Below are 13,127 nucleotides of genomic sequence, written 5' to 3'. Positions count from 1 at the left end.
CATGGGGCGGGGCCAGTGTGTGTCAGGGGGCGGGGCCAGTGTGGGTCCAGTGTGGGCCAGGGGGCGGGGACAGTGTGGGGCCAGGGGGCGGGGACAGTGTGGGCCAGGGGGCGGGGACAGTGTGGGGCCAGGGGGCGGGGACAGTGTGGGGCCAGGGGGCGGGGCCAGCGTGGGTCCAGTGTGGGCCAGGGGGCGGGGCCAGGGTCAGTGACGCGGCGGTAAGATGGCGGAGTGCGCGGTTCCTGTGTTGTTCTGTTTCTCGAGTTTCTCCCGAGTGAGCTCGGTGCCGGCCGGCTCGGGCCATGAGGTACTTATCCAGAAATTCCTGAGTCTTTACGGCGGCCTGATCGGAGTGCACCGCAAGTTCGTCATCCAACTGGAGTCACCCGAATGGGGGGAGTACATCGACCTGCCCAAGGGCTTCGTGGTCACCGAGCGGTGCAAACTGCGGCTCGTGTCTCTGCAGGTCCCGGTGAGTGTGGGAGCCGGAGGCGGACCCGGACCCCCGGCCCCCGGCCCCAGGCCCCAGGCCCCGACCCCCCCGGACCTTCAACCCCAACGCCCCCGACCCCAGGCCCCGAGCCTCGGCCCCTCACCCCCGACCCCTCACCCGCGACCCCTCACCCGCGACCCCTGAACGCCGGCTCCACACCTATTCCTCTTCCAAAACGGTGACAGATGTCTCTCAGACCCCAGGGAGGGTTATATTTTCCCGTGTCTCTGTAGAACTCTAACCTGACTGCTGAAGGTATTTCCAAGTAAAAAATACTTACAGATTGGGAGAACTAATGTCGTTAAAATATTTTGACTTTTTTGTGTTAGATTCAAAGACTTATTTATTCCAATGCATCTTCACTATCTAATAGATCTGCTAATTATCACTCAATTGTTTTTGAGGTCGAAAAAGAACAAGGTCTCCAATCATTTGCACAGCTAGTTCTAACTGATCAGTTTAAATTTACTTGGTTTCAAACTTAATGCTACTTCTGTACAAGTGGTACTTGTATAAAGTGTGTTTTGGCAGTAACATTGGTGTAGACTCAGAGAACGCTTACCTCTGTTCTCAATAGTGCAATTCCAGCGGTGATTGTTTTGCATGTTTGTGCCGATATCAGCTGATGTGAGAGCGAGAGGTCCAGTACCATACACCGAGCAGCTTCATCTCAAAAATGGGGCAGCACGGTGGTTCAGTGGTTAGCACTGCTGCCTCACAGTGTCTGTGTGGAGTTTGCACATTCTCCCCGTGTCTGCGTGGGTTTCCTCCGGGTGCCCTGGTTCCCTCCCACAGTCCAAAGATGTGCAGGCTAGGTGAATTGGCCATGCTAAGTTCCCCATAGTGTTAGGTGCATTAGTCAGAGAGAAATGGGTCTGGTGGGTTACTCTTCGGAGGGTCGGTGTGGACTTGTTGGGGTGAAGGACTTGTTTCCACACTGTAGGCAATCTAATCTAATCAAGCTAATGAATGTTCATTGCTCTCCCTCTGAGACAAGAGTTGTATAATTCCTGCAGGACTGCATTATTCTTACACATGCCTTCCTAATTTGTTCTTGTACCTGCATATCACAATCTAAACCAACCCCCAAGAAACAGTCAGAAGACAATCAGCCACAGCCATCCACTTCTGAAACCACAACTGCACCTGAAAGTGGTGGTGATGATGACCTTCTGTCCCTCCATTAACAATATTTTTTTCAGTGTAATGTGTTAAATTTACTTTTTGTTTTATAACTATGATTTAAACCTTCATTTAGGCTTTTGATGATTTTTGAGCGATCGTGATTAATATTTTTTGCTGGTCCGCCTCAAATCCCACTTGTCCCATCGGCCCCATTATTTCTGTTAGTGAGGTTTTGCTGGAACACAACTACAAAGTTATAGGAGAACTGCCATATAGTGGTGCAAATACAAGATTTGCTGTGTTCAAACGAATGAAATATTTATTTTAAGATTACTGGCATTAATTCATTTGATTGCTAAACCATTGTTCAAAATTTGCTAAAAATATCTATTTTATGATTGCATTGTTAAATAAGTTGTTTTCATCTGTTGACTTTGGTTTTATTAATAGTATAGTCCTATTGTGAACAATACACCAGATAAAATCTACAATAGATTTTATTCCAGATAGTGTTCATTCTCCTGGGGCTTTTGTCTATAGTCTGGGCAGACTGTAGCTCGTGCCTTCCAACCAAGTTCTATTTCATCGGTTGAGCATAGTGCTTTAAGAAATTCCCACTCCAGTTGCAAAATTAACTCACAGGTTTCCACTGCTAAAGAAGTAATATTAAAAGATTAAATTGCACCATCTCTTTAGACATTAATGTAATATTAAAGGGTTAAACTGTACTGTCTTACTCCAGAAGCTGAACATTCTGCAAGTGGGTGGGGACAACATTCATGCAGGACTGCGGACGACTCGCATGCCGTTTAGACAGTCATTTACTATTAATCTCCTACTATTGTCAAATTTAATTCTCATTCAGTCCCTTCCATTCAGAAACACTTTCATAGCCATCCCCCAGCCAGTCAGGTTTGTTTGCGCGATCATCCCCTGATGCTGAAGCCTGTCACACCTACATTGTCTGAGGAAGTATCGGAGCCAGAACTCATTTGCAGTGCTGCCCTGAAGTTAGGGCATGTCACATCTACACTGTCTTGGAGAATCACAGAGTCAGGAAATTGTCTGTATAACAGTTCCCCAGGTTTAGGGCATTTACACTTACTTTATCTCCAAGGATGACCTCATCCTAGCGTTGTATCTAGGATAACATGGTTATGGAGGAGTGGCTGGAGTATCTGTGTGCATTAACACTGACCTGTATGAAGGGAATGTGTTTTCTTTGTTCAGGGCCTCTTTGACTCGACTTCACATGCTGCAAAGAGGGTCAAAAGGGGTCACCTAGCTTGTACAAGCTTTACTAAACTTTAACTGTTTGCAGAAGTTGGTTTGTGCAAATTGCATCTCATATGTGAAACCTCGGAAAAAGAACCTAACAAAGAGTGTTGATATATTTGCTTGTTTAAAATTTTACATTTGGCATCCTGCTTCATTAAACTTAATTTTTAAATATAACTTGGATATAGAAATTTGAGGCCATTGTCTGATTTCAGCATCTAGATTTACTCGTGTTTAGAATCAATTTTGTACCTTTTTTTATTGGTCTAGCCTTTATATCTACACTAAGCCTTGCAAATGTGAACTGGGCTTTGTTGTCAAGATATGTATCAAAGTGACAACATCATCATACATCTTGTTCAGTAATTAGAACAGTTTCCTCCCATGTCGATGTATTAAGAGATGACCGGAATAAGGATAAAGTTGCAGTCACATATGGCAGATTCTATAATGTGCAGTCATTGCATCACAGAAGGTGAAGAAAGGATGTACTGCAGATTTTCAACCAATATGTGAAGGATGAATAGAGAAGTTGATGAAGAAACAAGGAAGACACTTTTCAAAGAAGTGATTTCTAAAATATAATTGTTCAGTCAAACCGCAGTATAAAATTTCATGGGTAAATAACCATCTGTTGTGATTCAAAACTATATATTAGTACCTTATTTTGTGAAGTAAAAATATCAAATATGTATGGTCACATACATAGGGTTAGGTAGGGTAGACAGTGAAAGTCTTTTTTTCTAAGATGATGACGTCAGCATGTACGAGGGGGCACACTGCAAATTGAGGGGTGATAGATTTAAGACAGATGTCAGAGGCAGGTTCTTTACGCAGAGAGTGGTAAGGGCGTGGAATGCCTTACCTGCTAATGTAGTCAACTCAACCACATTAGGGAGATTTAAACAATCCTTAGATAAGCACGTGGATGATTTTGGGATAGTGTAGGGGGACGAGCTGAGAATAGTTCACAGATCAGTGCAACATTGAGGGCTGAAAGGCCTGTTCTGCGTTGTATTGTTCTATGTTCTACAATAAAGATACGACTTATTCATGTCTATTTAACCTTCTTAAATATCTTTGTTCTACTGTTTTTCATTTACAGAATTTGCAATTCATTAGCTCAAGGGCTTTAGGAAATCTCATCATTTCAGAGGATCATCGACTGATGTTGAACATTAACCAACAATGACCCAATTGCACACTACAGAATCCTTGTAAGCTGACTTTGGGATAGTCAAGGGAACGCTGCAGCATATTTGAAGCTGCAAGGAAGAGAGTTGCTGAGTTGTAACCAGTGTGATCAGAAAGCTAGCAACTGAGCCATCATTAATGCAACAAGACCTGGACAGCATTCAGACTTGGACTGATAAGTGGCAAGTAACATTCACACCACACAAGTGCAAGACAATTTATTATCTAACCATCTCCTATTGACATTCAAAGAAATTACCAATACTGAAAGCCCCATCATTAAATGTCTTTTTTGGGCTACCATTGACCAGAAATGTAATTGGACCAGCAAAATAAATACTGTAACTACAGGAGGCTAGGAATTCCACAGCAATAACTCACTTTCTGACTGCCCAAAGCCTGCCCACTATCGACAGAGCAGAAGTTGGCGAGTAATAGGATACTCTCCACTTACCTAAATGAATATAGCTTCGAAAACGCTCAAGAATGTTGGCAGCGTCCAGGACAAAGCACACCACTTGATTAGTATCATATTCTGTCCCTCAACCATTGGCACACAGTTTCAGCAGTGTACCATTTACAAGATGCATTTCAACAACTGGCCAAGCCTCCTTCAGCAACACCTTCTTCCAATTCTATGATCTCTGCCACCTTGAAGTGCAAGGCCAGCAGATGCATGGGATCACTAACTGCTGTAAATTGCCTTCCTAGTCATACACCATCCTCACCTGAAACTATTATCGTTGTCCCTTCACCATCTCTGCATTATAAAGCAGGAACTCCTCGACATCACTTTGTGGAGTGCCTGCTTCCGATTAATTGCAGTGTTTCGAAAAGGTGGCTCAGCAAATCTTTCTGAAAAAAATGGAAATCGGTAACAAGATAGTGCCCTTGGTAGGGATGTGTGTATCCCAGTAAGGAGTATAAAAATAGTTCTCCTTCAATTGTGTTTAAGCATGTTGTTCCACTGTTCTGGGTGATATCATGTAGCACAGTGTCATTAAAATAATATGTTGCATCTCCCTGCTGTCCTTGTCTTGTTCTCAGGTGATGATGCAGTGAATGACTGGCAGGTCTATTCTAGTTAGTCTTCTTGCTTTGTCATATTTGGTGTAGTTGCATGGCATATTTCAGTCTGGCTTCAATGGAAAGTCCTGTCACAGATGTAAAGACTGTCAGTGTTTAGAGAATGCAGCACGAGATCTGCAAGCATGCTTTATTGTCTTTGGTGATCTCTTCTAGCTCCAGAGAATAAGACATTGGGTGGTCGTCTGTGGGGACTTGAATTAATGACTGATAATTAACTTTGGACTCTTTCAGCAACTGCAGCATTTATATTACACTGCATGCAGGTGCATGAAAACCTTACATAATTTGGCTTAAGGAAATCCTGATTACAAACATAAGCAGTATGTCATAAGGACATTATTTATAATTAAACATTTTGTTAATTATTATGGTTCTCTTAATCTTTGAAACTCGAATCTTGCAAAAAGATATGTAATACTGAGACTGTACTGGTTTTCTCCCTCAGCAAATTAATAATCTTGTAATTTTTCATGTTTACAAGAATTGTTTGCTTCTTGTGGGTAAAATGTGTAATCTTTCTATTTTGCTAATGATTTAAAACATCTATGTTGCATCGCATCACATGCTTTGAATAACTATTGTAGCTTCCTCACCTTTCATTTTTTTTTGTCCTTTTTTTTATTCACTTGTGGTATGTGAGTGTTGCTGGCTGGACCAGTATTTATTGCCGTTCTGAGTTGTTGAGAATGTGGTGGTGAGTGCTTTTTTGAACCACTGCAGTTCAGTAGTTGTCCATGCCTTCCTGTAGCCAGTATTTGCTGTCATACATTAGTTAAAAGTAAAACATCGCGTGCTGGAACACAATGTTGCACCAATGCAGACGAAATCTGTTATCGAGCATGCCTATTATTTAGTCACTTTTCTGTTGGAGCATCATTAGCTTTACTTGTTTATAGAATAATAATCATGAGTAGTCAGAACTAGTTCCCTAATGTTTAAACTTACTGTTGAATTTGTACCCAGTGTTAAGTGAAGAAGCAATGGATCAAAATATTTGACCTGTTGGTATGTAAATCAATATAATTCTTTACCACAGTGCTTTCCAGCCTAGTCATCCAGACGTAAGGTCTGTTGTTTGTTTTGTGTACTTCACCAAACAGCATTCTAAAAATTCATCATTTCAATTTTACAAAATCAAAATAGAAAATTTTCATATTAGTGATCAATAGGAATACTACTTTTCACAATGTGATTGTCACTGATTGTTTTTTGATAATACCCTGAGAAATAGACCAGAGAAAATACTGAAAGTCTTTTTGTATTGAACTCCATCACTAAAGCAAGCTGCATATTTTTTCTTAAAAATGTAGGAAAAGTTGATTTCATGCCTCATCTATGGAAAGAAAAACCAATTTAACTGGGAGCCAGTTCTGTAGAAGAGTCAAACCTGATTCAAAATGTCAACTCTGTCTCGCTCTCGAGCTTATTCTCCCCCTTCCTGTCCCCCTCCCTCTCTCCCTTACTCCCTTTCTCCTCAGGTAGTGCCAGACCTGCTGGGTTTCTACAGCATTCTGTTTGTTTCAAATTTCCATCATCTGCAGTATTTTGCTTTTATTGTTTTCAGATTTTGTGGCTATATCAAAGAAAGTTTAAGAAACTAATTAATGATATCATGGAACAGGAGTGCTTTTTGCAATTAACTGATCCCATTACTGTTAGATTGTATATCTGAGGGGTAAAGCTGTAAATGCTGATCTGGAAAAGCCATATGTTGGTTCTGTAAGTTGCAAGCAAAATGCTTCTGATGATGAGCAGTAACCCTTTAAATATATGGGGCATGAGATATCTGCGACATGGCGCATGTTCACTATCCTGAGCTAATAGTTGAATGATTCTGTATAGTGTTGGCTGATAATGACTATTATAAATGGTATTTCCATCACCCAACCTATTGTATGTCTAATATCTGTTACTTTGAAGGCAAGAAGTAGTGAAATGACCAATTGTGACATGATACGTTTTTGTCTTTATTTTAACCAGATGACTTCGCTTGGAAACCTAGTGGCTTCCAGTACTGTCTTTTTCTGTTGTGATATGCAGGAAAGGTTCAGGCCTGCAATCAAGTATTTTGGAGATATCATAAGTGTAGGCCAAAGGCTGGTGAGTTTTCTCAAGTTTTTACTCATTCTGAAATGTGACCCAGCATTGCTACATTGTTACATAAAATTTATGTATCTTTTGTTCAGAATTTTATTCATGATCTCTCCATCAATGTAATATCCTGTCCTCTTTAAAAGTTAAACATTGTTTAAATAGGTTTAAATTATTTTTATTTTCTTAATTTTTGGTGATTGAGAGCAGATTTTTGTTCAAGGTTTTCCTGATTACTTATCTGTGGGCTAATTGGCTAGCGTCCATCCTACAACAGCAATCACAATTCAAAAGAAGTTTTATCAACTGTGGAAGGGGTGGGAACATTGGAGTAGGGGTGGACTGTTTAGTTCTTCAAACCTATTGCATTATTCACAGAGATTGCTTGATTTGTAATATTAATGAGAGTTTGATAACCAAAGACCCTATCAGTCTTAGATGTTTAAAGTTCGTAGATTGCTCCAACAAGGGAAGAGAGCCATCTGACCATGCCCAAGCTGGCTCTCTGCAAGTACAGCTCAGTTAGATCCACTCCCCTGCCTTTTCCCTGGGGCTTTGTAGTTGCTTTTGTCTTCCAATAATTATACAGTCCTCTATTTGAAAGCCACAAGTGAATTTGTGTACACCATTCTCAGCTATTGCATTTCAATATGTAACAACTTTCTATAAAAAGCTGTTCCCTTCTCCCCATATTTAGTTCTATAACAATCACAATTTATGCTATCACATACAATTTCTTCCTGTCTAACTCTGTATTAATCTTTTGTGATTTTGAACATCTCTATCAAATCTCCTGTCAACCTTCCTCCATGGAGAGCAGCCCCAGCCTTCTATTCTTTTGTGGTCTGTGAAGTCTCTCATCCCTGGATCTACCCTTGTAAATCTTTCCTGTAGCTTTTGCAATAGCTTCTCATCCTTCCTGAAGTGTAGTTGGACTCTATATTCCAATTCAGGTCAACCCTGTTCTATATAGATTACTTCAAATTATTTTCTTTTGTACACTTAAATCATTATTTGTAAAGCCCAGAATCCCATGTACCTCAATTGCTTTCTCAACTTTCTGATTACCTCTTCCAATTTGTGCACATAATGACTATCCTCATGCTTCCTCCAAAATATATCATGTCACATTCATTAAATTTCTTTTGATATTTGTTGCCCATTCTATTGCCTGTCTTGTGTCCTTGAAGCATATTGCAATCCAACTTCTATTTCACAATACTTCTAAGGAATATATCATCTAAAATATTTGTGTAAATGACACCAATTCCAAGTCTTGGTCATTAATATAGTCCAAGGAATCAATGGTCAAACCCCATGAAGCCCACAACGTACCTCCTTCATTCCGAGAACAACTACTCACTGCTGTGTTTCCTGTCATTCAAAGAACTATGTAAACATGATACCACTGTCCCTTTTATTCTGTGTTTTTCAATTTCACTGTTATGATGCACTTTATTAAATGACTTTTTTGGAAGTTTTATGTACAACCGTTAATTACCCTTTGTTAATTTGTGCTGTTAGTCGAGCACCGAAAGTGAGTTCTAGGCTTCTAATATTTAATGTGTTGAAATGTTTTCACTAATCTTTTGGAGTCTGTCCCTGATGTAAACTCTACAATGAGTCTCTTGCAATTTATCCTTGTTACGCCAAGCTGTTCCCATTTTTAATATTTTTTACCCAACATATTTCCCTTTAATATTTTATACTTCAGTCAAGTCATCCCTTCAGCTTCTAAATTCCCTAAATTCACAACTCAAGCTTGTGTAATCTTTTCTTGAAACTTTTAACTCTTGGAGTCCAGCCATCAGACTGTTTAAATGTACACCGTCGTCCTCCAGGAATGATATGTCCTTGTTAAGGAGTGTTGCCTAGAACTACTCATCAATATGCCATGTGTGATCTATCAATGGCTTTGTATAACTCAAGTATAAATTCTAACTCCTTATTTTCCAGCTGTTAAAATTTTAAAGACCAGCATTTTTTTTTTAACTTTTGATGATCTATTTCCTGTACTGGTTATAGATCTTTTAATGATCAAGGTACCTAGTTTGCAAGCCCTGAGGCCATAAATGGTGCTATATCAGCGCAGGTTCGTTATTTCCTATTATTCTGATGTCTTTAATATTGTCTTAATGAATCTTTTTAGCACTGTATGGAAAAAAAACTACTTAAATTTTATCAGAATTATATCTTTTGAAGTTTATTTTATAAATTTGCAAATGTGCCAAGGATTTTTATGTCCTTTATGACAAACACACAGTTTTGGACAGCCTTTCACCATTTATTTCTTTCCTTTGATTAATATATTAAAGAAATCTTATGATGGAGTTTATTTGGTGAACATATTAATTTAAACGTAGGTGTTGCTATGTCTGTACTTTTACTGAGAGCAGGAATGGAAAAGGCTTTTTTTTTAAATTGAGTTGGCCTAAAATGTTTAAGGTTACGGCTGGTGCAGTTCTGCTGTACTAAGCTAGATTTTCCCAGCAGGATTATCAGATAGAGATCTGTGAAGGCTGAATCACTGCTGGTTTAGCATAATAAGATAAAGGTGCAGAATTAGGTCATTCAGCCCATTGAGTCTGCTCCATCATTCAATCCTAATTGATATTTTTCTCAATCCCATTCTTGTGCCTTTGTTCTGTAGCCCTTGATGCTGTTAATGATCAAGAACCTATCTTACCTAAAGACACTCTGGGCTTGGCCCCTACAGCTTTCGGTAGTAATGAGTTTCACAGATTCACCACCATGTGAGTCCTATTCTTCTCAGTTCTAAGGGGTTGTCCTTCATGCTGATGCTGTGATTTTTTTTTTGTCTCCTACTACTGAAAAATCTTCTGCCCACTACATCCAGACCTCTCAGTATTCAGTGAGTTTTAATGATATTCCCTCCTCAACCTTCGAAACTCCATCACGTTCAGACCAAGAATCCGCAACTGCTCCTCGTGTGACAAGCCCTTCATCCCCAAAATAATTTTTGTTAAATGTCTTCTGGACCCCTTTTAACACCAGCACATCCTTCCTTAGATATGGAGCCCAAAACTGCTCACAGTATTCTAAGTGCAGTCTGACCAGAACTTTATACAGCCTCAACAGTACATCTCTGCTCTTGTGTTCTGGCCCTTTTGAAATGAAAGTGAACATTGCATTTAACTTCCAAACTGCCAACTGAACCGGCATATTAATCTTAAGAGAATCCTGAACTAGGACTTCTGAGAACTTTTGTGTTTCAGATTTCCAAAGCCTTTCTTTATTTAGAAAATAGTCTCTCTTTATCAGACCAAAGTGCATAACTTCACATTTTCCCACATTGTGTTCAATCTGCCACTTCTTTGCCTACTCTCCTAGCCTGTCCAAGTCCTTCTGCAGTCTCCAGGTTTCCTCAACAATACCTGTGCATTCAACTATCTTTGTGCCATTGCACACTTAGCAGCAATGCCCTCAGTTCCTTTGTCCAGATCATTAACGCGTAATGTGGTAGTTATGCTCTCGACACTGACTCCTTTATTCCCCCACTTCACCTTCTGCCAGTCAGCCAATTCTCGATCCATGGTAATATCTTGCCCCTAACACCATGAACTCTTATTTAGCAGCCTCCTATGAAGCACCTTGTCAAAGGCCTTCTAGAATCCAAAAAGATCACATCTGCTGGCTTTTCTTTGTCTAACTTGCTTGTTACCTCCTCAAAGAATTCAAACAGATATCTCAATTATGACGACCACTTAACAAAGCGTGCTAACTCAGTCCTATTTTACCATGAACTTCCAAGTACTCCACAAACTTCATCCTTAAGAATGGACCCTAAAGTCTTACCAATGGAAGAGGTTAGGCTAACCGAGCAGGATTTCCTGTCTTCTGCCTCCCTTCCTTCTTAAATTGGGTGTTACATTAGCCATTTTTCAGTCCTCTGGGACCCTCCTTACTCTAGTGTCCTGAAAGATGATCTCCAATGCCTCCACAATCTCTTAAACGATCTCCTTCTTATTCCTGTGGTGTCGTCCATCAGGTTAATGTGATTTATGCACCTTCAGACCTTTTGACTTCCTAGCACCACCTCCTTAGTGATGCCCACTACTCTCTCCTCTGCCCTCTTACTCTGTTGAGGTTCTGGTATGATCTTTCGAAGAAATTGAAGTGTCTCAAGAAGTTGCAGATTAGCACGTACATCAGAATAAAATGTCCCACTTGTGTTATTGTATCACACCTGATCTTGACTGTTATACCAACATTTTACTGATTTGTGATCTTGCTCATACAACATGCAAATCCAGAGATGTTTCTAGCCCAGTATGAACATTTATAGTTTATTTTTAGGCTGCTTCTGTAGATGTAGACTTCCTGTGACTAGAAATTAGACAGACAAAGTAAGCCCTTGTGTCTGTCTTCTGTAGCTTTGTTTTTCCTGAAACGGGCCACTAGCCTGAAGCCAGTTATTGCTTAAGGCGATACTACACTGTGTCAGTTATGTCGGATCAGGAATTTCCATCCTGCTCTTACTGCCATGTTAATGTTGGAGAGATTTGTAGGTTGGCAATCAACCGGTTTTGGGGCATCATTAATGCACCTTCCATGATGTCAGGTCCTGAAGTGGCTCAGGAACCTTGAGCTTCTTGTTCAGAAGCAAGGTTTCTATCCATTGTACTATAAAACCACCCATTTCTCTCCATTTTCCTTAACTCCACTTGTGTCTTCAAAGGGCTGCTCTGTTAACTATTGTTACACTGCCATTTCACAGTTCTCTATTAGCTTTGATATGAAGGATATTTAATAAGCATACAGGGTTATTGGCTTCATAACTAACATCATAGAGCTCTAAAGCAAGAAAGTATTACAAAACTTATAAATCATGAGTATTCCAAAAAATATTTCTTGACAGTAATTATAAAATTAGTCTGTCTTTATATCCTCCATTTTGAGGAATGGGTCATGGACTTCCATTGGATTATTCTATGATTATGGGTAAATTACTGGAGTGGTTTGATATTGCCTTCTATTGGTAGCTGATCAGACGAGTACTGTTTCTGCCACCTATTGAAAATGGTCTTCAGGCTGACACTTAACTAGCTACCTGGTTTACACCTCTTCTCACCCTACCTTCTGCAAAAATGCTATCACGTATTCCCCATTCTTTCGCCTCTGCCGTATCTGCTCCCAGGAGGCCCAGTTCCACCACAGAACACACCAGATGGCCTCCTTCTTTAGAGACCGTAATTTCCCTTCCCATGTGGTTGAAGATGCCCTCCAACAAATCTCGTCTACATCCCACTCCTCCAACCGTAACAAGGACAGAACCCCTCGGGTCCTCACCTTCCACCCCACCAACTTTCGCATAAACCACATCATCTGCTGACGTATCCGTCACCTCCAAACGGACCCCACCAGCAGGGATATATTTCCCTCCCCATCCCTTTCCGCTTTCCACAAAGACCGTTCCCTCTGTGACTACCTGGTCAGGCCTATGCCCCCCAACAACCCACCTTCCCATCCTGGCACCTTCCCCTGCCACCGCAGAAATTGCAAACCTCCTCCCTCACCTCCATCCAAAGCCCTAAAGGATCCTTCCACATCCATCAAAAGTTTTACCTGCACATCTACTAATATCATTTATTGTATCCGTTGCTCCCGATGCGGTCTCCTCTACATTGGGGAGACTGGGCGCCTCCCAGCAGAGCGCTTTAGGGAACATCTCTGGGACACCCGCACAAATCAACCACACCGCCCTGTGGCCCAACATTGCAACTCCCCCTCCCACTCTGCCAAGGACATGCAGGTCCCTCACCACCTGACGCCTGGAGGAATAACGCCTCATCTTCTATCTCGGAAGGCTTCAACCCCAGGGCATCAATGTGGACTT

General features: G+C 40.9%; 1 protein-coding gene across 1 annotated transcript in view; it reads left to right on the top strand.

The window, feature by feature from the left end:
• Window positions 1-198: 198 nt before the first annotated feature.
• The window catches only part of isoc1 (isochorismatase domain containing 1), a 25,189-nt gene continuing 12,260 nt past the window's right edge, over window positions 199-13,127 (top strand). The window contains exons 1-2 of the mRNA XM_043718050.1: window positions 199-472; window positions 7,160-7,279. Coding sequence (XP_043573985.1) covers window positions 224-472; window positions 7,160-7,279 — 369 coding nt within the window. The 5' untranslated portion in view covers window positions 199-223. The remainder of the gene's footprint in view (window positions 473-7,159; window positions 7,280-13,127) is intronic.

The sequence above is a fragment of the Chiloscyllium plagiosum genome, chromosome 2 (genome assembly GCF_004010195.1).
Source record: "Chiloscyllium plagiosum isolate BGI_BamShark_2017 chromosome 2, ASM401019v2, whole genome shotgun sequence".
Lineage (NCBI taxonomy): Eukaryota > Metazoa > Chordata > Chondrichthyes > Orectolobiformes > Hemiscylliidae > Chiloscyllium > Chiloscyllium plagiosum.
This window is presented reverse-complemented; position numbering and strand designations above follow the sequence as displayed.